General features: G+C 40.4%; 1 protein-coding gene across 4 annotated transcripts in view; it reads left to right on the plus strand.

The window, feature by feature from the left end:
* LOC138760742 (uncharacterized) overlaps window positions 1–27,917 on the plus strand; it is a 133,096-nt gene that overhangs the window by 37,130 nt on the left and 68,049 nt on the right. For all 4 annotated transcript variants that reach the window (XM_069931765.1, XM_069931763.1, XM_069931766.1 and 1 more), the window contains 4 exons: window positions 1,729–1,814; window positions 5,432–5,512; window positions 9,114–9,228; window positions 21,344–21,513. In XM_069931765.1, coding sequence (XP_069787866.1) covers window positions 1,729–1,814; window positions 5,432–5,512; window positions 9,114–9,228; window positions 21,344–21,513 — 452 coding nt within the window. The remainder of the gene's footprint in view (window positions 1–1,728; window positions 1,815–5,431; window positions 5,513–9,113; window positions 9,229–21,343; window positions 21,514–27,917) is intronic.

The following is a 27,917-nucleotide window of genomic DNA, read 5'->3' on the forward strand; positions in this document are numbered from 1 at the left end:
ACTCCACAAAGCACACAAAGAGGCAGGCATACCCGGGACCCATGCAGGTACCCATAGCTACTCCTTTAATTTGAAGGAAGTGAGATGAATTAAAAGAGAAGTTATTTAGAGTGAGGACAAGTTCTGCCAGTCAGAGGAGGGTGGTGGTAGAGGTTGTCTGGTCGGGCAGAAGCGAAGTGCTTTCAGATCTGTGTGGGGGGATGGAGGAATAAGGGATTGGACATCCATCATGAAGATGAAGTGGCCTGGTTCGGGGAATCTGAAGTCATTCAGGAGATGGAGGGCATGTGAGGTGTTGCAGATGTGGGTGGGGTGGAATTGGACCAGGGGAGAAAAGATAGAGTCAAGGTTGGATGAAATGAGTTCAGTGAGGCAAGAGCCAATGAACTTGCTATTAAAGTATAGATGTTAAAACAGAAAATGTTTGAAATATTCAATGGGTCAGACGTCATCGGTAGAGAAAGATGATCAAAACAGTCAGCATCAGGACTCATGCAGCATTTCAACCCGAAACATTAACAATTCCTTTGCCTCCACAGATGCTGCTTGACCCATTGAGCATCTCCAGCTGTTTGTATTTTTGTTTTGTATAGAAAGGAACAAAGTAACTTTATGTGTGGATAGGATTTAATCAAGCAGCAGTTCCAATGCTTTTCATCCTGCTTTGCCTTTCAGTAAGATCATGGTTGGTCTTTTACATCTGCCACTTTTCTGAATTATCCCAAAATTCCTTGAGTTAGCTTTTTCTTTCATTCTTAATTTTAAATTATATCAAAGGGTTAAAATACTGAAATATTCAAATATATATAACTACTCAATTGTCTAACACAAAAAATAACTTAACAAAGTGAAATATGACTTAAATTAGATTAACATTAATAAGCTTTTCAAAATAGATATTAAAAAGTTATCATGAAATAAGTATTCCAAGCAAAATACTTTTACCAATGTAATTTGAAATTATATTTGATACCCAGAAAGGTGGAGAGAGGAGACATTTATTTATTTTTACTTAGTAGAAGCAAATTAGTCTTGGTTTAATTAAAAACGTCTCTGAAACCAAAATTGGGGGTATTCTGTATTTTAACAATTTGCTTGTTTTTTATCCCATACAGCTCAGAATAGTGCCTACATTAGCATATTGTTTAATGAGCACTGTTCCTTTAGTGACTTTTTTCATGTCTCATTTCAAATGGTTTTATTAACAAAATAGTTAAATAAAGAAGGATGATACAATGAAATATATAGCTTAACGATTAATAACTGAGGTTATTTAATCCCTGTTGACTGCATTGACTTTCAATTTTTTTCTGGTTGTTTGCACTTTTCCTTCTTCCATTTTCCTGGGTTCTCATTGCCAGGTGTAATTTCCTGAATTATGAGCAGAAAGTGGCTTTGGCTAAATCCATTCAGACACTAGATACTAGGAAGTTCATAAAAGTGAAAAAGATGTCTCCTTTTTTCCTGAGGACAAAAAAATAAGATATGCTTCCCCCAGCAGGACACCAGATCAAGAGAGTCAAACACATTTGGATTATTGGATATAAAAATGCATTTGCCACTGTACAAATAGCAAAGGAAAACCTTTGTTACCTTTATTTTTTAATGGATCTCCCTACTAAAGTGCTGATAAGTTTTGTGAACATTGAAATTGCTATTACTTTCAGATTTTCACACACACAAAATTTTATCTGAACTTACAAATGCAATTTTGCTCATGCTTTTAAGGTTGTCTTAGTGAGATGCAACTGCTAGAACTTGGACCCCATATCAAGAATTGTCCAAATAGACCACCAGCTGAACTAGATTCTAAGGTTAGTTATTTGTGAAAATTCAACTACAGTAATTTCTTCATTTCTTGGAGCCTGCTATTTTGACACGAGTTAAACAAAATTGTAATAATACCTGCTTGCATAAAGATGCCATGTTGATAATAGCCAGTAATTTTGCACATTCAAATCAACACTGATCGACCGCAAAAACCACTCTACCATTTAATAAGACCATGGTTAATCTGAAATTTACCACAACTCCACATTCCTGTTGGGCTAAGGTTATCTTTTAACCACTGCTTATCAAGTATCAGTAGCAAAATATTCAGAGGCTCTTCTCCCACTGCCCTCTGAGGATGAGAATATAAAAAACCACAACCCTCTAAAATAAATAATTTTGCCTTATTGTCGAAAAAGAGAAATTCCTTATTTTTAAACAGTGATCACAAGTTTAAGATCCTCTCAAGAGGAACCATCAACTTTACAGTTGGAGCTCTTTGGAATATTATACATTCAATCCAGTTCCTATCACTCTTCCAATACAGCAGATACAAGCCTACTCTCTAACCTAAAGTAATTTGACAACTTTGTCCTGCACTCTTTTTTAGACTTTGTCTGCAGTCCTTTTTTTTCTTTTAAGTTTGATGCTGTTTATAACAAGTTAATCAAAATGGTAGGTTCATCCTTGGAATTTTTATTTGTTTTAGAATGTATCCATTTTGCTTATTCTGAAAGATTCCAACTGACTGTCCCTTAGCTTAATTTGCCAGATCAGTTAATTTAGTTAATTCTCATAAGTGGCAATATTTAAGTTTAAAATTTTGGTCTTTGACTTGTTCTTGTATTTTTGATACAAAGGCTTTCATTATTTCTATATATATAATCTAGTTACATACTACTCTCACAAATGACCTATTATTGCCTTTAGGACTTTTTAGTATATAATTTATGCATGCTGGCTTCCTGAATTTAGATCATCCCTCTTGATGAACATCAATAGTTAACAAAGTTTCTCCTCCATCTGTTCAAAAATTTCTGTCCTTTCTAAGTGTCATATACAATTTTTAAAATCTTGACAAATACAAAAGGCCAACTTTACTCCTGGGGAAAAAAAAAGAATGTTATATAATATAAAGTGTCTGCTTTACAAATCCTCTGGCTAAAGAATTTTTTTCACATGCACTTCTGTTCTAAGCAGATTTACAAATATGGCATTTTTAAAACTTTTTTTGAGTTTCTGTGAAACATGTTTTGCTTTAGATCAACCAATTTCTTCACATGTGGCTTAGTGATTTTGATTGATAACACATCTGTAAAGAGTAAAACCTCACCAAGATAAAGACATTTTATAAATGCAGGTTGCTGTTGTGGTGCAAATAGCTTACCCAGGAGTGTCGATGATTAATTAAGCTATTAAAAATGGAGCTTTGAAAGGTGCAAGATGTATGGAAAAGGGATATTTTAAGGGTGTGTTGTAAAATTGAAGTTCATGAAGTATAATTTCATGGAAATAATTTAATTCAAAATACATATTGGATGGACAATCTTGCCATGCAAAGATTATAGATGAAAATGAACTGCTGGAGGAATTCAATGGGTCAAAAAACATCTAGAGCTTGAAATGCGGAGTCAACATTTTGGGTTCTTTTATCAAGACAAAGATTTTTTTAAAAGGTGAAATTACCTCTGTGAAGGGGGCAAAAGCTGGAGGAGGGGCCCAGATATGTGTTAAGTCAGAATCTGTGAGATGTTGAGAGACAGAGCGGAGACCACTGGGAAGAAGAGAGGGAAAGAAAATTTAGAAAGAAGACAAAAATGTTTAGAAATAGATTTAAAAAGTGAATAAATTGGTGAGACCCACTTGGAGTATTATGAGCAGTTTTGGGCTCCTCTTTTTAAAAAAAATGATGCTGACATTGGTGAGGGTTCAAAAGATTCCGGGAATGAAAGGGTCATAATTTGAGGAACATTTAACAGCTCTTGGCCTGTACTTGTTGGAATTTAAGAGAATGAGGGGGATCTCATTGAAACATTTTGAATGTTGAAAAGTATGGACAGAATAGATATAGAAATATTGTTTCCCATGGTGGGAAAGTCTAGGAAAGAGGCACAACTTCAGGATCGAAGAGCATCTGCTTAGAACAGAAGTGCATGTGAAAAAAATTCTTTAGCTAGAGGATGGTAAATCTGTGGAATCTGTGGAATCTCTCCCTCACACTTTGTCCTATCCCCCATCACCACACCCATCTTGTTTCCCCTGTTATGAGCCCAGAAGGCTCCAGACACCAGCAACAGAAATTCACCAAGACAACGGTTACTTAAACAAAAATGTTTTTTAATTTTCTTCATACACAATAATAAGATCGAAATTTAATTTATTACTATTAACTTCACCTAACAACCTCCTTCTAGTTCTAAGCGCACGTGTAGATAATGTGTATGTTTAGGAACGTTCTTTGTTTCACTCTCCAGTCATTCACTCTTCTTCTCCAAGTTCACTGGTATCAGGCAATTTTCCACACTGTGTACAGATTTTAACATTTATTATCTTCACCAGGCTCTGGTGCTTTAACTTAAATTGTTACTGCTTAGGAAGGTTTTTGTTGGTTTCAGAGATGTTCATTGAACACATACAAAGAAACTTGGCCCATCATGGGTTTTTTCAAAAGAAAAACCTCTTCTTTCAGGTTACCACAGAGTTATTTTTCCTCTTTTTCAGGAGAAACAGATTAACCAGCCACATCTTCTTGTAATTGATGACAAAGGTTAAGAATAGGCTGAACTCAGAATTCAAAACCTGTCTTCAAATTGGGTCTTTACCAAGTCTCTCCATTTTGCAGCCTTCACCACAAACCTGCTGCAGTAAAACCTCTCTCTCTCTCTCTCTCTCTCTCTCTCTCTGCAAAACCACATGACCCCTCCTAGAATAGCAACCTTCAAGCTGGCACCAGTTTTAATAGCAAAAGATTTATCAGTTTCTGAGCCTGGACATCTGTTCCTTTAAAGACAATAGTCATTCCAATTCTACAACTTCTGTCCAATTAACACCTACTTGTGAAGTCTTCATAGGCACTCTTCATGGTTTCTGTAAAGACACTGGCAGACATGAGGCATGGCTCTTGGATTTCAAATGAGATGTCTTTTGTGAAATGTGAATATCTTGTAGAATGTAAACTGATATGTCTGTTTGTGAAGTGTACCTAAACTAATACCTAAACCTTGAGCCTTAAAAGATATATTTTGTTCCATAATTGAATTAACTTATTCCATAACACCCCCTTTGTAAATGTTATTTCACAATTTTTTAATCCTCATCTATATAGGGGCTCACCTGAACCATTGCCAAACCATTTCTACCTATCGATGCTGTCTGATCCGCTGAATTCCTCCAGCAGTTCATTGTTTGCTCAAAATTTCACCATCTGCAGCTTTTGTGTTTCTTCACATTATAAGAAAGTTTCTCTTTTAATTTGGGAAGCAAGTCGATGTGAATAATACATGGACATGTTCTGCTGCATATAAACAATCAGAAATTCAGGGATTGACTTGATTCAAATTTTTTTAATATACTGAGGTTTTTCTTTTAATTCCTATGTTGTTTTATTGAATTTTATACTCATAGCTGTTCTTTTATAATCTGTATCATTGATGTACTTTAGGATGTTACAGGGACTTCATGGTATCAAACAGACTTCGGTCTCACACCAAAGCCAAAACCTCCTCTCAATCATACTATAGAGGTAAAAAAGTACTTTTCCTGTAATATATTGATAAGAATACATTTTTACAGTAATAGTCTTAACAGAATCTTGTATGGGAAAAACTTGTAAAATCATAGAATGTAATAATATCAAATACTTGGTATGCACGACAAATTCCTGTGAGATGTGGTGCACTGAAGTGCTTGTCCTTTGGTACATTACGAATTTGATGTAAAATTCATTTTCATTTTGACTCCTCCACCTATGCCACTGTCAAGTTACTTAATGGATAAAGTTTGTAATTGAATAGGTTTGCCTCATGTATGCTGTTAAATTATATAAATTCCATGAGATGTAGGATCATAATTAGGCCATTTTGTATATCAATTGTGCTCTGACATTTGAATCATGGCTAATGTATTTTTTTTTCTTTCAACCACATCTTATTGCCTTTTCTCTGTAATCTTTGACATTCTTACTAATCAACCTCTGCTTTAAATTAGCCAATGACTTAGCCTTCACAACTATCTATTACAATGAATTCCATAGATTCACCATCATCTGACTGAAGATGTTCCTGCTCATTTGCCCTCATGGGACCATGCCTTTATTCTCAGGCAATGTATTTTGGTCCTAGACTCTCCCACCACTATAAACCTCTCTCCTTCCCTCCTGCCTGTCTTTTCAATAGGATGTGTATCATAGAACCATAACAGAAACAGGTCTCAGCCTTTCTAGTCTACGCCGAATCACTGTTTTTGCCTAGTCCCACTGACCTGCACCTGGTCCATTGCCCTCCATCCCTTTCCTATCCATGTACCTGTCTAAATTCCTCTTAAATGTTAAAATTGAGCCGCATTCACCACTTCAGCTGGAACCTCATTCCACGCCCCCACCACTCTCTGTGTGAAGTTCCCCCTCATGTTCCCCTAAACCTTTCCTATTTCACTCTTAACCCATGTCCTCTGGTTTGTTTCTCACCTACCCTCAGTGGAAAAAAAATCCCTATCTACATTTACTCTGTCTATCCCCTCATAATTTTAAATGCCTCTATCAAATCCCTCATTCTTCTATACTCCAGGGAATAAAGTCCTAACTTGTTTAACCTTTCCCTGTCACTCAGTTCCAGAAATCCGGGCATCATCCTAGTAAATCTTATCTTTCTATATTATTGGTAACTTTCTTTTATTTAGGTGACCAAAACTGTACACAATACTCCAAATTTGGCCTCACCAATTTCTTATACAACTTTAACATGACATCCCAACTCCTGTACTCAATACTTTGATTTATCCTTGAATGTTTAGCTCCCAGCTGTGACCCTCTTTCAGCCACATCTCCGTAATGCCCAGAACATTGTACCTGCCAATTTCTAACTGCACTTTAAGCTCATCTACCTTTCTTCGTACACTTGTGTGTACTTAAATATACCGTCCGTCCTCTATTCACCTTCCTTCTTCTCACATTTGTCACCATGTTCTATTCTTTCCCTTTCTAAACTTTATTCTAGTCTTTTTATGGTGGAGAATTCATTAATTTCTCCTGCACTCACCTTCCCTTTTGCTTTATCCATAATTTTATGAACTATTGAACCCACCCCCTTACTGCATTAAAACCCCTGGTGTCCAGCCCCTATGGGGATTGGTAGATGCTGGATAACTGTATTTTCTGGTTGCTTGAGACCTACAATGCCTGCATTAAGAATAAACAGCTGTGATAGTACAGATCTATCACCAATGTATATAGTGTATATAGTTACAGTATCTAGACTGTGCTTACAGCAATTGGCTGAGAGCTAAGCCACGCCTACTGTCTGGGCCTTAAAGGGTTGTGTCCCTAGCCAGGTCGGATCATTCCGGACAGATCGGCCACCTGTGAAGAGCTCCTGTCTTTTGCTAATAAAAGCCTTGGTTTGGATCAACAAGTCTTTGATTTTTCGACGAGCTCTACAACAGCTTAAAAGAGAAAATACAAAAATACTATACTGTACTTATTCTGAACAAACTATATTGAATTAATATATAAACCTTAAAGGAATTTTATTTTATTTTCAGTCAGATTCTTTTAAATCATTTAACTGTGGTTATTATGTAAAGCAAAAGGGAAGATAAGTGCAGGAGAAGTTAATGAATTCTCCACCATAAAAAGACTAGAATAAAGTTTAGAAAGGGAAAGAATAGAACATGGTGACAAATGTGAGAAGAGGAAGGTGAATAGAGGATGAACGATATATTTAAGTACACACAAGTGTACGAATAAAATTCCACTTCCTCCTGCCCTAAGTTTACAGATCATGCCTCTGACAGGAGCAACTCTTACTAAGCAGGGATAAGGAAACACTTTAAAAAAGTCACCCCAACAGTGAGTGGCATCTTCCTAGGCGATGCCATTTTATTTAAACACAACATTATTACGAGCAAAACATGACCAAGGCATTTTTAAACTTCCCCATTGGAACAACTCATTCCTTTCCCAATACTGGAGCCAATGTCCCAAGAATTCGAACTCACTTCACATACGCCAATCTTTAACAACACATTTAACTTTCTAATCCTATTTTCACATGTCTTAGGTAACAATACAAGATTATTACCTTTTTGTTTCTGCTTTAACTTAGTCCCTTTCAGCTCAAATTCTCTCAGAAGAACCTCTTTCCTTGTTCTATGTTATTGGTACCCACATGAGTCGTTCTTTGTTCCTCTCCAAATGTCTCTGCAGGTCAGATGAGACAGCGCAAAGCCAGGCAGCAGGCAAGCAACACAGCCTTGATTCAGAGACTTGTGACTCCCTAACTTTACAATCTCCAATTTCCACCATTTCTCTCCTAATCTGTTGAATGACTCCCTGAACCACAGTGCTACAGTCAGGTTGTTCATATTTCATGCAGCTTCTTTTTTATTCACACAGTGACTAAGAATCACTAAGAATCTGTGACCTGTTAGACAAGCTCAAGGCCTAAGGCTCATCCAGTACTCCCCCTTGATTTCCCCCTACTTGCCCCTCTTCAGGAACATTCTGCCTGACCATAGACCAAATCTGAAACAGCTTATCTAATGAGCATGACTCCCTCCTGAAAATGTCCAAGTAATTCTACCCCTCCCCTCTCCCTGATATGTAGCAGTGTTTGACGCTCAGGTCATCAGTTTTAAGCCTGTGTTCCTCAAGCAACCAACGCGCTGCAGATGTAGTTACCTGGAACCACAAAGGGCTTCACCAGCTGCAACATCACCCAATCCTGCATACCTGCTTAATTTAATTAGTTGTAATTTGGTGTCTTTTATTTAATGGATATGTTGCCAGTACCCTTGTTTAGTCTCAAGTACAAACCCTCTAAACAATTAGTCTATCTGAATGTTTAAAGAGAAAGGGTTAAGGGTATTTCCTGGTTCTCTCTTCTCACCCAAGACTCAGGGCTATTCCTGCAATGGTTGTTCAACTTGAGATTTCTTTCCTTTAATTGGTTTGACACCTTTCAAACAGTCTACTGCTGCTGTGTTTACAATGCCCAGGTGAAGTGCTCAATTTGGGAAATCATTTTTACTATAGTCTTTCAATATGTATAATGAAATTATGTGAATATTCACTGAAGAATTGTGCTGTTTAGTAGACCAGAATTATTTTTCCCTGTGTTTTGCAAAAGGTGCGTAACTGGGAAAAGAATCTTCATGAGCAATCTGACGAAGGGCATGTTGAGAAACTGTGCAGCAATGCTTCAAATGAAATAAAAATGTACAGAGAACTACTTTCCAAATCAGGCATGTTTGTGACAGTGGATTTGATTTTCCCTATACTTTGCTTTCTTTTGTAGGAGTAAGTAATTATCTATAAACAAGTTGTGATTTAAAAATTTTGTGATTTAAAGACTATACATTGACACAAAGTAATGCTCTTGCTATTTTCTGGGCCATTTTTTTGAATGGAGTTGAAATATTGTACCTGCGAGCAATGGGGTCTAATTTCCTAAAACAATAGTCCAAAAGCATTATAATGGATTCTGGAACACATTCTGAACTTAAGAAAAATTATCAGAGGATGGCAACCTATCCTTTTATTTCAAAGATTTAAATTTTTAAAATATATTTTGATAAACAATTTTAAAAAATTAAACTTATATTACTTTTTATCTTATGGTCAACATGTACCTCAAGCTTCTCTAAAGAGCTGAATAATCAAGCACAAAGTTACCTTGGTCTTTAAATGCATGGTGGAATCTGAGGAAGGTTGGTGGGAAGGTGAGGATTGGTATAAAATGGGTGTTCAATGCCTTGTGTGGGCTCAGAGTTTCCATGTTGTGTGATCCTTTAATTCTATAAAAGCAGCTTTCCAGGCATTTCTAGTTGTTATCTGTCATGCACATGAGTTCCATGATTATGGTTAATGAGGGGTAAAAGGCTGTTATAACTAATTTCTCAGTTCCTAATAAACAAAAATGTCCTAATTTCAGAAGTAGTTAAGCTCTCCACTCTTTGAAGGGAGTTCTATGAGAGTCTCTTACTGTTCCCCATCTGTTCTCAAGCTTTATGACCACGTACACCCATATTCTCGCTTCCAGAGCCATCTGTCCTTCCTGGCTACTTACCTCCACTACCATCTTGTGCTACTCAGTTTCCAACTCCCAGTTCCAGGCCTCGTAGTTTGATCCTGATGAGGATCCCGGGTGCCTGCGCTACATTGTCTGCTGCTCTCTTTGCTTCTCTCACCTAATTCTATGGACAATCCTTACCTCCATGCATAGATACCAGCGACCCTCACTCTCTTTGCTACCACAACTCCGGACCTCAATTGCCACACCTGCCATGGAGTTCTCCTGCACTTCATCCTACACCACCAGTTCTACACTCACCTGGTGTTATTCAAGAATCTGAGGCTCACCTTATTAGAGATTGTCGCCACAGCATCTTCTGACATGGGTTTCCACCTCCACCCAGGGTGCTCACAAGCTGGAGCCCCCAACACCTCCGCTGCTAGGCGCAGCCACCCACAAGCTGGAGATCTCGGTGCCTCTGGCGTTAACTTTAGCACCAACATCCCACTGGCCAGAGCCCCCAAACTTCCACCCCCTTCTCTGATGCTCAATCCATTCTTCCCCCAACACCCTCCACCCCACTGACACCCCTCTCTAACTGCTAATTGGTCTTTACTATTCTCTCTGACTTACCCCTCTGAGATGGAAGGCTCTGTCCTTAGTAGAGGTCTCACCTTCATCCCCCTTTGTCCACACCTCAACAAGTTCCGCACATACCATGATGCCAAACTCTTCTTCCGCCCTCGCCTTCTCATTGCCTACTTCTTTCACGAGGATTCTCTGTCTCCCACTAAAGATTCATTCTCCTCTTAGACACCTTGTTCTGGCCTTCTGTCCATTCTGGATCTTTATTTCCAACTACCAATTAGATATTAACTACCTCAACTTCACTTCCAGATCATCTGAGATGTCTTCCTTTAAAGAGCATGGTGTTCCCTCTACTGCATCAACTTAGCCGTTCACCACATCTCCTCTATTTCCTGCACATTTTCCCTGGCCCCTCCAAACCTAGATGTGACAAATATATAACACCACACCCGACCAACCTCCACATCCAACATATTATCCTCTGTAGCGTTCACGCAATGCAAGCATGGAGATGAACAATACGCACACCTAAGCCTTGGAAAACAAGACTGGTTTATTGCTCTCGCCATTGCGCTTATATGGGCCGCAGGCACTGACGTCAGGGCCCCGCGTCATTGGAGCGCCGGCCTGGGATTGGCCGGCATTCCTGCCAGAGTTCCCCATCTTTCCGCCATGCAGAGGTTACCCAAGGGGACGGCAGGTGTCACCCCCCCAGGTCATCGTGTTCATCAGCCATTTTGCAGGCCACGTGGACTGCTATTACCTACAACAAGATCCCACCACCAGACACATCTTCCCCTCTCCTCTGGGACTGCTCCATCTGTGACTTTCTCCTCCATTCATTCCTTCCCACTAATAGCCCCATGGTACCTTGTGATGGCAGAAAATGCTTCACTTCACTAGATCACAAGATGTAAGAGCAGAAGTCGGCCCATCGAGTCTGCTCCACCATTCTAATCATGAATTCATCCATCCACTCAGCCCCATTCCTTAGTTTTCTCCCTGTAACCCTTGATTCCCTGATTAATCAAATACCTGTCAATTTCTGCCTTAAATACACCCAGCAACATCGTTTCTGCAGCCGCTTATGGCAACAAGTTCCACAGATAAAGAAATTTTTTTTCTGAAATCTGTTGTAAATTGATGCCTTTTATCCTGAAATTATGCCCTCTTTTACTAGAATCCTCTACCATGGGAAGCATCCTTGCCATATCTACTCTGTCCTGGCCTTTCAGCATTCAAAATACCCCCTCATCCTTCTGTATAGTCCAAGATCTGGCAATCGTTCCTGATATACTAATCTTTTCATTCCTGATATAATTCTTGTAAATCAGGGGTCCCCAAACTTCTTAGACCATTAACCCCTTCATGGAATATTTGATCACTCACCGAACCCCAAGCATGGAATGCTGGTGCTGGACAGGGGTGGCGGTGCTGGATGGGATGGGGTAGCACTTACCCACCCCATCCAGCACCGCCACCCCCCACTCCCTTCCCCCTGTCACCCACCACCCCATTTTTGGCCTCAGCTTCCTGCCCATCCAAACTCCCATCCCTGGATCAATCCCCCTCCACCCCCACTCCTCGTTACCTGCCCATCCGAACTCCCGACTATGGATTGTCGCTTGGCTATCCGCCCATCCAAACCCCCAACTGTGGATCCTCATCCTGACGCCCGCCCATCTGTACTCCAAACTATAAATCCTCACCCTAGTGCCCACCCATCCGAATTCCAACCACAAATCCTTGCCCAGGCGCCTGTGCATTCAAACTCCCAACCGTGTTTCCTGGTCCCAGCCATCTGAGCTCCAGATGCCTTGAATGATGTCAGTGCTCAGGAGGTCAAAAGTTTGACCTGTGTAAAAGTCGACCTTCCTTTTTTTGCCTCAAAAGGTGGTCCAAAAATTCAACGATTACATGAGTATAAAACATAGAACATTTACCTCTTTCCATCCTCCCATTCACTCTAAACTAATTCAAAAGCCAAAGTCAAGGCCCACTCACATGATAGGATAGACAACACTACCATTGGTGCCATTTTCAATTAACATCACCCCCCCCCCCCCATGTAATTGATCTCCACTGGTGTTATCAACCCCCTTTCGACCCCCTGGTATTTATCAGCCCTTTGGATGGTCATATCAACCACTTTGGGGACCCCTATTGTAAATCTTCTCTGAACCTTCTCCAACACCAGCATATCTTTTCTCAAATATGCTGCGCAAAACTGTACTCCAAATGTGTATAACTAGTGCTTTATAAAGTATTAACATTACATCCCTGCTCTTGTCTGCTATCCCTCTAGAAATGAATGACAACATTACATTTGCCTTCTTCACCACTGACTCAACCTGGAGATCAACCTTTAGGGTTTCCCACACAAGGACTCCCAAGTCCCTTTACATCATGAAAGTTTGAATTTTCTCCCCATCTAAATAATAGTGTGCCCATCTATTTCTTCTCCCAAAGTGCTTGATTGTTCATTTTACAACATGATGTTTCATCTGCCACCTCTTTGCCCATTCTCCTAATCTATCCAAGTCTCTCTGCAGCCTTTTGGTATCCTCGGCATTCCATCTGGACCGGAAGATTTATCTACACCTAGACCATTTAGCTTCCCATGTATCTTCTCTCTCGTAATCTTGACTGCACTCACTTCTCTTCCAAGAGAGCCACAGGAGTCTGGTATGCTACCAGTATCTTGCACAGTGAAGACTAGTCCAAAAAATTCATTCAGTTCCTCTGCTATCTCCTTGTCTCACATTACAATTTCTCCAGCATCATTTTCTATTGGTCCCATGTCAACTTTGGTCACTTTATATATTGAAAAAAGCTATTAGTATCCTCTTTATTACTTGCTGACCTCCTTTAACCATATAACCATTTACGGAGCGGAAACAGGCCATGTTGGCCTTTCGAGTCCGCACCAGTTCACTGATTTTGTGCGCCCTCTTCAGGCATTGATCCCGGTAGATCTTCATTCAATAACGATGAGCGAATTCAATGCAGGTGGAATCAGTCGTAGAAATGTTTGTGAAACATGCAGTTATGGCACATTCATAATTCATTTTTTCCTTCCTAATCACCTTCTTAGTTGTCTTCAAGTTTTTAAAAAGTTTCCTAGTCCTCTATTTTCTGACTTATTTTTGCTTCCTTGGATGTCCTCTCTTTGGGTTTAACTTCCCTCCTCAGCCATAGTTGTTTCATTTTTCCATTCACAACTTTATTTCTTTTTGGCCTGTGCCTGTCCTGCACTTTCCTCATTTCACACATAAATTCCAGCCATTGCTGATCTGCTGACTTCCCCATTTGTGTTTTTCCAATCAACTTTGGCCAGTTCCTCTCTCATGCAACTGTAACTTCCTTTACTCCACTGAAATGCCGACACATTGGACTCTAGCCTCTTTTAAAATTTCAAAGTGAACTCGATAATATTGTGATCACTGCCTCCTAATGGTTCCTTTACTTTATGTTCTCTAATCACCTCTAGTTCATTACACAGCACCCAATCCAGAGCACCCATTCCCCAGTAGGCTCATCAACAATCTGCTCCAAAATCCTGTTTGCATTCCACAAACTCTCTCTCATGAAGTCATGTACCAACTTGACTTTCCCAATGTACTTTCACATTAAAATCCCCCCATAATTATTGTAATGTTGTTCTTCTGACATGCCTTATCTATTTCCAGTTGTATTTTGTAATCCACATCCTGACTGCTGTTTGGGGGCATGTATATAACTGCCATCAGTATCCTTTTATCTTTACTATTCCTTAACTCAGCCCATAGGGACTCTACCTCTTCTGATTCTATGTCCCTTTACAATGATTTAATATTGTCGCTTACCAGCAGAGCTTCACCGTCCCCTCTACCACCCTGCCTATCCTTGCAATACACCAAGTATCCTTGTGATACACCAGTTATCCTTGGATGTTCAGCTCCTACGTCTCAGTAATGGCCACAGCATCATACCCTTTAACCTGTAGCTGTACAACAAGATCATTCATTTTCTTTCTACTGCTGTGTTCATTTAAGTATAAGAAAGACCTTTAGACCAGATTTTGACTGATCCATATCTCTGTTATTCCTCCGACTATTATTTTACCTCATCACCTGCCAACTGCACACTATCTTCACTTTACTGCTGCTGCTTTACCTTTTTACCCCTTCTTTCTTCAGCCATAGCACTCTGGTTCCCATCCCTCTGCCAAATTAGTTTTAAACCTCCCAAAACAGCTATGTTAAACTTGCCTGCCAGGCTATTAGTCCCCTTTGGGTTCAGGTCGTTCCTTCCCCAAAAGAGATATCAATGACCCAAGAATTTGGAGCCCTGCCTCCTGCATCAGTTTCTCAGATGTACATTTATCTGCTTGATCTCACTATTTTTTGCCCCCACTAGCATGTGGCATGGGCAGTAATCCTGAGATTACCACCCTGGAGGTCCTGCTTCTCAGCTTCCTCCCTAATTCCTTGTATTCCCTCTTCAGGACCTCCTGATATACCTATATCATTGGTACCTTCATGTACCAAAACATATGGCTGTTTGCCCTCTCCCCTCAGAATATTCTAGACCCTATTTGAAACATTCTGTACCCTAGCACCAGGGAGTCAACACCCCATCCGGATGTCTTTATTGAGTTAAAAGAATCTCCTGTTGGTTCTCTCAAAATAGAATCTTCCATCAATGTTGCATGGCTCTTCTCCCTATCCATTATAGAGCCATGTTCAATGCTAGAGACCTGGTCCCTATGGTCATCCTCTGGCAGGTCATTCTCCCCAATACTATCCAGAATGGTAAACTGGTTGCTGAAGGGGATGGCCACAGAAGTGTCTTCTACATACTCCCTGTAGCTTCACTCTATCACTTGTGCTCACAAACACCTCTTTCCCCCCACCCTTCACCACCATTTGGGCCCAAACATTCCTTCCAAGTAAAGCAACACTTCACTTATGCATCTGGGGAGGTGGGGGGGGGGGGGGTTCTAGTGCATCTGGTGTTCCCTTTGTGGCCTCTACATCTGAGAAATTGGGCAAGGACTGGGAGATCATTTCATTGAGCATCTTCGCTCTATCCATTGCAACAATGGAAATCTCCCAGAGGCTAACAATTTCAATTCCACACCCCATTCCCATGCTGACATGCCTATCAATGGCCTCGTGCACTGCCAACCCGAAGATACTGAAAATTGGAGGAGGAACACTTCATATTCTGTCTAGGCTCTCCAACCAGATGGCATTAACATTGGCCTCCAGTTTCTGTTAGATCCCTCCCATTTCACTCCCTCTCTATCTCCCCATCCCTCTATCCCCCTTTCCTCCAGCTCCACACCCCCTTCCATCTCCATTCAGAGAGCTTTCCCCTATCACTTCTCAGTTTTTTTTCTCTGTTCTGCCCTTTCACCCATATCTACATATGACTTGCCTGTTGACCCGTACTCCTCCCCTGCCCCTTCTTCCCTCTTCCTCCCCCCTCATTTTTATTCAGACACCTGCCTGCTTTCTGTCATACCTTGATGAAGGGGCTCAGGCCTGAAACATTGGTGATATACCTTTGCTTCCTATGGATGCTGTGTGTTATGCTGAGTTTCTCCAAACCTTTGTGTATTGCACTACAATCACAGTGTCTGCAGACTTTCCTATTTTACAGCATTACAGAAACAGCTCTGTTTCTGGAATGACCCCTTTCCTGGAAATGATTCACAGCATTTGCTTTTCATTATCTAAACAAACTACTGGAGTTACTGAAAAACTGAATATAATTTTAAGTTATCTTAATGTAGAATGGAGAAGGGCAGTATGTAAACTCCTTATGACATCTTTTGTACAACCTTTCTAAACCTTAATGTTTGTGGCCTCTCTCTTCTCTTCAAACTGCGAATGATTCTCATAATAGCTATTTAAACTCTGCTTTCTTGGGAAAAAGAGCACCTCTGATCTCTTTGATCTCACAAACTACTGATTCCCACTCAGGGTGCTTCTTCAAAGTTCCAACATCATTGTCTCAGCAAGAGTTCATTTTTGTGCACCTTCTGTTTATCATTAGGAAGTAGTCTGCTTCTTGATAAAATCATCTGCATCCCACAAATACTCTTGTTTTAAAAACTCATTGAACTGTGGTCTCTCAAACATACCTTTCCTTCGCCAGACCACAGTTCTTTTATTCCTTTTGGCTTCATGCTCTGAAATTCTCTCCCAAATCCCTTCAGTTTATCAATATACTAATCTCTTGAAAAAGCCTTTATTTAACAATCTTTATTATATGCTTTTCTTTGGCTTGGTATCTACTTTTTGACTTTTGATCATAACTTTGCTAAGAAAATTATAACTTCAATCAAGGTTGGCTATCTATTTCAGTCACCCACATGATGATCTCTGCAAAGTCAGTCTTGATGTCATTTGGCCATAATTGGGCCTGATAATCCAGTCTCCTGGAAAAAAAATGGGAATCCTCCAATTTTGACATTATGGTTGTTTGGTTCCCTAAATGCCATTGTGCATGCTTCTGTTTAAATCCTTACATCTTCAAAAGGTGTTCCAGTTTACCACAACAAGCAAAGGATGCCACATGCCAATATTGAAATTTGCTGAAAATTGTCCTGATCAATGGATTTAAAACTTTGGCCAAGCCTTTCTTTAGTAAGGAGAATTATTTCAGTGGATAGCATATGAGGGGTGTGATAGTATGCGGTATTACTTTTTTCTTCTTCTTTGGCTTGGCTTCGCGGACGAAGATTTATGGAGGGGGTAAAAAAGTCCACGTCAGCTGCAGGCTCGTTTGTGGCTGACAAGTCCGATGCGGGACAGGCAGACACGATTGCAGCGGTTGCAAGGGAAAATTGGTTGGTTGGGGTTGGGTGTTGGGTTTTTCCTCCTTTGCCTTTTGTCAGTGAGGTGGGCTCTGCGGTCTTCTTCAAAGGAGGTTGCTGCCCGCCAAACTGTGAGGCGCCAAGATGCACGGTTTGAGGCGTTATCAGCCCACTGGCGGTGGTCAATGTGGCAGGCACCAAGAGATTTCTTTAGGCAGTCCTTGTACCTTTTCTTTGGTGCACCTCTGTCACGGTGGCCAGTGGAGAGCTCGCCATATAATACGATCTTGGGAAGGCGATGGTCCTCCATTCTGGAGACGTGACCCATCCAGCGCAGCTGGATCTTCAGCAGCGTGGACTCGATGCTGTCGACCTCTGCCATCTCGAGTACTTCGACGTTAGGGGTGTAAGCGCTCCAATGGATGTTGAGGATGGAGCGGAGACAACGCTGGTGGAAGCGTTCTAGGAGCCGTAGGTGGTGCCGGTAGAGGACCCATGATTCGGAGCCGAACAGGAGTGTGGGTATGACAACGGCTCTGTATACGCTTATCTTTGTGAGGTTTTTCAGTTGGTTGTTTTTCCAGACTCTTTTGTGTAGTCTTCCAAAGGCGCTATTTGCCTTGGCGAGTCTGTTGTCTATCTCATTGTCGATCCTTGCCTCTGATGAAATGGTGCAGCCGAGATAGGTAAACTGGTTGACCGTTTTGAGTTTTGTGTGCCCGATGGAGATGTGGGGGGGCTGGTAGTCATGGTGGGGAGCTGGCTGATGGAGGACCTCAGTTTTCTTCAGGCTGACTTCCAGGCCAAACATTTTGGCAGTTTCCGCAAAGCAGGACGTCAAGCGCTGAAGAGCTGGCTCTGAATGGGAAACTAAAGCGGCATCATCTGCAAAGAGTAGTTCACGGACAAGTTTCTCTTGTGTCTTGGTGTGAGCTTGCAGGCGCCTCAGATTGAAGAGACTGCCATCCGTGCGGTACCGGATGTAAACAGCGTCTTCATTGTTGGGGTCTTTCATGGCTTGGTTCAGCATCATGCTGAATGCGGTATTACACCACTGTAATAAAGCACAGGATGGTGATAAGATTACAGCCAGAGTATCAACCAGTTCACCTTGTTAGACACCTACCCCCATCCTGCATGGTGAATGAGATTACCTGCTACCGGGTTTATTCCACCATTGACCTGAAGTCAGTGTATCATCAGATCCCTATCCGCCAAGAGGACCGCCTATACATGGCCTTCGAGGCTAACGGCTTCCTCTACCAGTTCCTCTGGGTGCCATTTGGCCTAACCAATGGTGTAACCGTGTTTCAGAGGGAGATGGACTGCATGGTGGATGACCACAAATTGAAAACCACTTTTCCTATTTGGATATTGTCACCATCTGCAGTCGATACCTGAAGGAGCATGATGCCAACCTCAGTAGATTCCTCGCCACTGCCCCAAATCCTGAGCATATACTCCCACTATTGGAACTCCAGGTGCCGCAAATCCTTAAAGCATTAAAGCGTTGTTTACTATGCACAGTGGGTACCCAATTATGCAGACAAAGCCCAATCACTAGTAAAGACAGTCACCTTCCCTCCCTCCGCAGAGGCCCAGAGAACATTCGAGGGCATCAAACGAGAGATTGCCAAGGCAACAATGCAGACAGTTGATGAATCTATTCCTTTCCATCTGGAAAGTGATGCTTCGGATGTAGCACTGGCCACCATGCTAATTCAAGCAGGCAGGCCAGTGGCATTTTTCTCCCAGACACTGCAAGGTCCAGAACACCAAATTGCATCCATGGAAAAGGAAGCCCAGGCCATAGTGGAAGCAGTGCGCCATTGGAGGCACTATCTAGCTGGTAGTCCCTTCACTCTGCTAATGGACCAACGAGCTATAGCATTTATCTTTAATAATAAACAGTGGGGGAAGATCAAAAATTATAAGATCTTGAGGTGGTGCCTTGAATTGTCCACCTACAACTACCAAATCTCGTACCAGCCCAGGAAGCTCAATGAGCCACCCGATGCCCTGTCCAGGGGAGCATGAACCAGTGCGCAAATGGGCAGACTGCAGGCCCTTCATGAGAGCTTCTACCACCCCAGGGTTACCAGGATGTACCATTTAGAGAAGACTCACAACCTCCCCTATACAGTTGAGGAGGTCAGGGAGCTGACTTGGAACTGCTCGGTCTGTGCGGAGTGCAAGCCGCACTTCTACCAGCCAGACAGGGCTCAACTGATTAAGGCCACCCAACCTTTCGAACATCTAAGTATGGACTTCAAGGGGCCCCCTACTGTCACTGTCCACGAATCGCAATGCCTACTTCCTGACAGTAGTGAATGAATTCTCGCGATACTCTTTCACCATTCCCTGTCTGGACATGACTACGCCCACGGTTATCAAAGCCCTAAAGAACCTTTTCACAGTGACAGGGGCCCCTCTTTCATGAGTGAAGAGTTGTGGCAGTACCTTCTGCCCAAGAGCATAAGCACCAGTAGGACCACCACCTATAACCCCTGCGGAAATGGCCATGTGGAACAGGAGAATGGCACAGTCTGGAGGACAGTCCTCTTGACTCTCAAATCAAAAGGACTGCCCATCTCCCGGTGGCAAGAGGTCCACCCGGAAGTCCTGCAAGTGACCCATTCCCTACTGTGCACAGCAACCAACACAACTCCCCACGAAAAATTTTTAGAATTCCCTAGGAGGTCGGCATCATGGACCACTTTGCCAGTCTGGCTATCATCCCCAGACCAGTATTGCTGCGCAGGCACATCCAGCCCCATAAGACAGACCCGCTGGTCAATGAGGTGCACCTGCTACATGCAAACTCATCTTACACGTTTGTCAGATTCTCAGATGGGTGGCAGGATCCCTAAGGGATTTGGCCCAGGCGGGAAAGCAGCCCCAACACTTGGGGGAGGGGAGGTACAGATGATGAACCACCACCCATATTCTTCTCTGTACCAGCACCATGATAGCAATAACTAGCACCAGTGACACCACAACCTGCCACCGCACCGGAGGTGCCATCGGCAACGTCTACAGCACCACCAGATGCTCCAAGGTGGGACACTCAACAGGTGAAGGGATTTCTGACAGGCCAACCAGCCTTGCGGTGTTCCACCAGGAGTAGAAAGCTGCCTGAGAGACGGAATTTGTAAATTGTATATGGACTTTGGTGTGATTCTCAGAACAATTATAATAAAGATAGAACCCACATTCACCCCGCAGGATTTTCATTTAAAAGAAGGGGTGAATGCTTTGGTGTGAGGTATTACAGGACTGTAATAACTGTATGTACTGGCCTGGACCCTTCCTTCCCTCTGACCCCTCCTAAAAGATTCCCTAATAAAGATCTCAACCCAAGACCTTGACCCCAGATCATTTCCTGCTTGGATCCAAGCCAGATGCTCTCTGAGCCCCAGCTAACGGCTAAGGTAATAAAATCATTTTGACTCCAATCTACTGCCTCATGGAGTCACTTGTTTGCCCACCAAGAGGTTTGATAAATATTTGAAGAATTGTGAATTTGATAAAGTAATGATAAGAAAAAAATGTTTCCAATTGAAGAAGTTTTAACAGAGGTTGTTGATAACAAATAAGAGTAGTGAAATCAGATTCAGTGGCAAAATATGTGTTGATAATATTTGAAGGGCAGTAAAATTGACTGGACTATTGAGAAAAAGAATATTGTTTGGATCTTTCTAACAAAGAGCCCACACATGCACAGTGAACTGAATGGTGTCCTGTACTCTATCGCTTTATGATCCTAAGATTTACCTAAAAGAATGGTCATTGGGAAATCACTGGAGTTTAAAGGGGCCAATATGATTTTATTTCACTGTTGTAGCATATTTTGGCTGATAGTACAAATAATTTCTGATTAGGTGTGGTTTCTTTCAAAAACATTGTTCTGCTTCCATTTGTATTTTTTTTACTATTTCCTAATGTGTTTCAGTGCCTTACTATGAGGATGGAAAATCCCCTCTCGATTCGCTACATAGGGCAGCAGTGAACTATGCTTTAGCTATAAAATTGAAGCCAAAAGACCCTGAATTGCATTTCCAGCTGGGTGTGGTGTTGGAGGAGCATTATTATGTGAACATGATATATGGAGTAGTGAAGATGGTAAGGCTGCTTTATCATGTTAATTCCATACATTCCAAGTTGATCAAAGCGGATTACTGTGACTGATTAAAAGAAGGAAACAAAAGAACACAGTAGTGGTTAGCGCAACCTCTTTACAGTACCAGCAATCGAAACCAGAGTTTGAAACCCGCGCTGTCTGTAAGGAGTTTGTACGTTCTCTCTGTGTATGCATGGGTTTTTCCCGGGGCCTCTAGTTTCTTCCCTCTGTTCAAAACATGTAGGTTAATGGGGTGCAAATTTGGCAGCACAGACACATGGCCGAAATGGCCTGTTACTGTGCTGTATGTCTAAATGTGAAAAAAAAAAGGAGCCGGAGTAGCATATCAGACCCCTTCATCCTGCTCTGCCTTTCAGTAGAATCAATAGAACCATGAGGATTTACAGTATAGAAAACAGGCCAATTTTCCCTTCAAGTCTATGCCAAACTATTATTCTGCTTCGTCCCACCTGCCTGCACCCAGTCCTTAGCCCTCCATACTTCTCCTACCCAAATTTTTCTTAAATGTGAAAATTGAGCCTGTTAAACAGGTCTGTTCAGCTGTGGTCATCAATCCAAATTATTTTACGTTTGTAATGAAAGTCAATTCCATAAAGTTCTGTCATCTACTACAAAAAGCTGGAGATGCAACATTTCCATTTAGTATGTCACTATTTTCCAAGTTGTTATGCTAATATAATATTAAAGGAAAAGATGAAAGACAGAAAATACTTTCAGCTAAAACTTCCCAAGTAATTTTAGCAGTAGCACAAAAGACAGAATTCATTTGTAGGTGAGCATTTTAACCTTACAAATCTGAAAAAAAGGACACTTCTTATTGACACTTATTTCTCCACAACACATCTCGGTTTTAATAGCTCAATTTCTCCTGAATGCTATTTTAAAAACCAATACTCAAAATGTATTCTTTGCCCTAAAGACAATGGCCACTTACAATCTCAAATTGTACCTCACATATGTTTGGACAGATTTTTCAACAGGGAGCAAGGTCCCAGTTGTTCTTAGTCTCTTAATCTCAGGATTATACTATGCAATTGCTGCCGACTTTTGCTACACTCGAGTTTTTTCAGCTCCTACTCCACTGATTTAGAGCAAATATCGATCAAGTACAGACTTTTCTATCGGTAATTCTCACCGGAGTTTATATCTTTTTTAAATTTTTTTATTTTTCACACTATAAACCATATTGACCAAGATACATACAGACATTTTTCTTCTTAAATATATGCAGTGTCGTTTTCTCCCCCTTTTTCCCCCTCCCTTCCCTCCCTCCCTCCCTCCCTTCCCCATTTATTTAAAGTTCAATCTATAAGATACATTAAACCCGTTAAACTATGTTGTCACTTAATAAAAATAAACAAGAAATTTTACTGAGTCAGTTCTTTTTGTTGTCTTCTCCTTCTGTCATTTTAGATGGTGGAAGTCCACAGTAGGATTTCTCTATTGTGTTTCATGTACGGCTCCCATATTTGTTCAAATATTGTAATGTTATTTCTTAAATTATATGTTATTTTTTCTAATGGAGTATATTTATTCATTTCTATATACCATTGTTGTATTCTCAAGTTGTCTTCTAATTTCCAGGTTGACATAATACATTTTTTTGCTACAGCTAGGGCTATCATAACAAATCTTTTTTGTGCTCCATCCAAATCGAGTCCAAATTCTTTGTTTCTTATATTACTTAGGAGGAAGATCTCTGGGTTTTTTGGTATATTGCTTTTTGTGATTTTATTTAATATCTGGTTTAGATCTTCCCAAAATTTTTCCACTTTCTCACATGTCCAAATTGCAAGAATTGTTGTTCCCGTTTCCTTTTTACAGTGAAAACATCTGTCTGATACTGTTGGGTCCCATTTATTTAACTTTTGAGGTGTGATGTATAGCCTGTGTATCCAGTTATATTGTATCATGCGTAACCTCGTGTTTATTGTATTTCTCATAGTTCCGGAGCATAGCTTCTCCCATGTTTCATTCTTTATCTTTATGTTTAGATCTTGTTCCCATTTTTGTTTAGGTTTACTGTTTGTTTCCTCATTCTCCTTTTCTTGCAGTTTGATGTACATATTTGTTACAAACTTTTTAATTATTGTGTCTGTAATCACATATTCAAAATTGCTTCCTTCTGATAACCTCAGACTGTTTCCCAATTTGTCCTTCAAGTAGGTTTTCAGTTGGTAGTATGCAAACATTGTATCGTGAGTTATATTATATTTATCCTTCATTTGTTCAAAGGATAATAATTTATTTCCCGAAAAACAATTTTCTATTCTTTTGATCCCTTTTCTCTCCCATTCTCTAAAGGAAAGGTTATCTATTGTGAAAGGGATTAGCTGATTTTGCGTCAATATTAGTTTTGGTAGTTGGTAATTTGTTTTATTCCTTTCTACATGAATCTTCTTCCAAATGTTGAGCAGATGATGCAATACCGGTGAATTCCTACGTTGCACCAATTTTTCATCCCATTTATATAGTATATGTTCAGGTATCTTCTCCCCTATTTTATCTAGTTCTAATCTGATCCAATCTGGTTTTTCCCTTGTTTGATAAAAATCTGATAGGTATCTTAATTGTGTGGCTCTATAATAATTCTTAAAGTTTGGTAGTTGTAAGCCTCCTTGTTTGTACCATTCTGTTAATTTATCTAGTGCTATCCTCGGTTTCCCCCCTTTCCATAAGAATTTCCTTATTATTTTCTTTAACTCCTTGAAGAATTTCTCTGTTAGGTGTATTGGTAATGACTGAAATAGGTATTGTATCCTTGGGAAAATATTCATTTTAATACAGTTTATCCTTCCTATCAGTGTTAGTGGTAAGTCTTTCCAATGCTCTAAGTCGTCTTGTAATTTTTTCATTAATGGATGGTAATTGAGTTTATATAGATGGCCGAGGTTTTTATTTAGTTGTATACCTAGGTATCGCATTGCTTGTGCTTGCCATCTAAATGGCGATTCTTTCTTAAACTTTGTGAAATCCGCATTATTCATTGGCATTGCTTCACTTTTATTTGCGTTGATCTTGTACCCCGATACTTCTCCATATTCCTTCAATTTCCTATGTAATTCTTTTATTGATATTTCTGGTTCTGTTAAGTATATTATAATGTCATCTGCAAATAGACTGATTTTATATTCCTTCTCTTTTATTTTTATCCCTTTTATTTTATTTTCTGTTCTTATCAGTTCTGCTAGTGGTTCTATAGCTAATCGAACAGTGAGGGAGATAGTGGACATCCCTGCCTTGTTGATCTGCTTAAGTTAAATTGTTTTGATATATATCCATTTACTGTCACTTTCGCCAATGGCCCCTTATATAATGCTTTAATCCAATTAATATATTTCTCTGGTAGGCTGAATTTTTGTTGTACTTTGAATAAATAATTCCATTCTACTCTGTCAAAGGCCTTCTCTGCGTCTCAAGCAACCGCTACTGTTGGAGTTTTATTTCCTTCTACTGCATGAATTAAGTTAATAAATTTACAGATATTGTCTGTTGTTCGTTTTTTTTAATAAATCCAGTTTGGTCTAGATTTACTATTTTTGGTACATAATTGGCCAATCTGTTTGCTAATAGTTTAGTTATTATCTTATAATCTGTGTTAAATAAAGATATTGGTCTATATGACGCTGGTGCAAGTGGATCTTTCCTTGTCTTTGGTATTACTGTAATTATTGCTGTTTTGCATGAATCTGGTATGCTTTGTGTTTTATCAATCTGGTTGATTATTTCCAGAAGGGGAGGAATTAATAAGTCTTTAAATGTTTTATAGAATTCTTTTGGGAATCCATCCTCTCCTGGTATTTTATTGTTTGGTAGTTTTTTTTAATATCTCCTGTAATTCTTCTATTTCAAATGGTTTTATTAATTTATTTTGCTCCTCTGTTTGTAATTTCGGTAGTTCAATTTTAGTTAGAAATTCATCTATTTTGTCTTCTTTCCCTTTGTTTTCAGTTTGATATAATTGCTCGTAGAATTCCCTGAAGTTTTCATTAATCTCCGTTGGATTATATGTAATTTGTTTGTCCTTTTTCCTTAATGCCAATACCATTCTTTTAGTTTGTTCTGTCTTAAGCTGCCACGCTAGAATTTTGTGTGTTTTTTCTCCTAGCTCATAATATTTCTGTTTTGTCTTCATTATGTTCTTCTCCACCTTATATGTTTGTAGTGTTTCATATTTTATTTTTTTATCTGCCAATTCTTGTCTTTTAGTTGTATCTTCCTTTATTGCTAATTCTTTGTCTATATTTGTTATTTCCCTTTCCAACTGTTCTGTTTCCCGATTGTAGTCCTTCTTCATCTTAGTTACATATTTGCCCTCTGATGAACGCTTTCATTGCGTCCCATAGTATAAACTTATCTTTCACTGATTCCGTATTTATTTCAAAGTACATTTTAATTTGTCGTTCCATTAATTCTCTAAAATCCTGTCTTTTAAGTAGCATGGAGTTTAATCTCCATCTATACATTCTTGGTGGGATGTCCTCTAGCTCTATTGCCAATAACAGGGGTGAGTGGTCCGATAATAGTCTAGCTTTATATTCCGTTTTCCTAACTCTCCCTTGAATGTGGGCTGATAACAGGAATAGGTCTATCCTTGAGTATGTTTTATGTCTACCCGAATAGTATGAATATTCCTTTTCCTTTGGGTGTTGTTTCCTCCATATATCCAAAAGTTGCATTTCTTGTATCAATTTAATTATAAATTTGGTTACTTTGTTCTTTCTGTTAGTTTTTTTTTTCAAGTTTTATCCATGTTTGAGTCCAAATTAAGGTTAAAATCCCCTCCTATTAGTATGTTCCCTTGCATATCTGCTATCTTCAAAAAGATATCTTGCATAAATTTTTGATCTTCTTCATTAGGTGAATATACATTGAGTAAATTCCAAAATTCTGAATATATCTGACATTTTATCATTACATATCTCCCTGCTGGATCTATTATTTCCTCTTCTATTTTAATTGGTACATTTTTATTGATTAATATAGCTACTCCTCTGGCTTTTGAATTATACGATGCTGCTGTTACATGTCCTATCCAATCTCTCTTTAATTTCTTGTCTTCCACTTCAGTTAGATGTGTTTCTTGTACGAATGCTATATCAATTTTTTTTTCAGTAAATTTAACAGTTTCTTCCTTTTGATTTGGTTATGTATTTCATTAATATTTAAAGACATATAGTTCAACATGGCCATTTCATACTTTGTTTATCTTTCCTTTCCGTTTCCTCATCACCACCTTCCCTTCTTATCCATTTCTGCTTTCTTTTTTTGAACACATTATAAGACAACATTTCTAAAACATAAAATATTTCCACTATTCTCATATCTAAAATTCCTTTAACCCCAATAGTCCCTCCCCTTTCTGAGTTGCCCTTTGTGAGTTTATATCTTCCTGATGCTGATACAAACAAGTATTTGCAGAGCTGCATGATGTGGTCAGTAAACAAAAGATGGCCCACCCTTATGCACTTCAAATCATAGTCCAGGGGTGGCCAAACCACAGCTCATGAGCCAGATGCAACTCTTTGACATGAAATGTATAGCTTGTGGAAATATGTTGGCTGGAGGAGATGCCACCCTGGGACACTCCAAATCCCTTCAGCCAACCAGGGGGTCCCGGGACGGACACAATCCGGGCTGCATGACAAGGAGAGGGAAGAGGGAGGAGTACTGTAAGAATGACCCCTCCAGAGGAGCGGTGTGAGCAGCGCAGGCCAGAGAGGGGTTCTCCCCATTCGAGCTGGGCCACACCGCAGTGGGCATACAGTAGGGCATACAGTAACGGGGCCAAGCAAAGCTGAGGGTCCTCTGCAGGGAGCAGCCTCAGAGGTCAGGAAGCCAGGGCTGGACCAGGAGAGCTCCAATGAGACATGGCCTACCCCAGAGGCAGAGTGTCTGTCCAGGCACTCTGGTAGGGGAGAAGCAAGATGACAGAGATGGGGAGGAAAGGCTAGAAAGTATCCCCAATGAGAACCTCATCCAGGACAGAGCTGGAGCTGGCAGCTGCAATGAAGGTCCTGTCAGAGGACACAGGCAACCCCTGTCCCTATTGGATGGGTAGTTAGCAACTACATATCCCACCCTCTGCTCCCAGCAGCCGCTCTTCCCATCCCACCGGTAGCTGGGAAGAGGGGACTGAAGGGTGAGACAGGGTGGGCTGAGCTGTGGACCCCCTGGCTTCACCCTACTGCAGGAGGTTCGCTTCCTACATCGTGTGCTCGGCTGTGGACACTGCAATGATGCAGGTATCTGCAGAGACCAGTGGTAGCAGTGGAATCAGGAGCAGTAGGTCGTCTGTCTGGCCTATCGAGTGGCTCCCTCATTTAGTGAGATCATAGCTGATTTGGCCATGGACCCGGCTCTGCTTTTGCCCCATAATCTTTAA

The sequence above is a fragment of the Narcine bancroftii genome, chromosome 4, assembly GCF_036971445.1.
Source record: "Narcine bancroftii isolate sNarBan1 chromosome 4, sNarBan1.hap1, whole genome shotgun sequence".
Lineage (NCBI taxonomy): Eukaryota > Metazoa > Chordata > Chondrichthyes > Torpediniformes > Narcinidae > Narcine > Narcine bancroftii.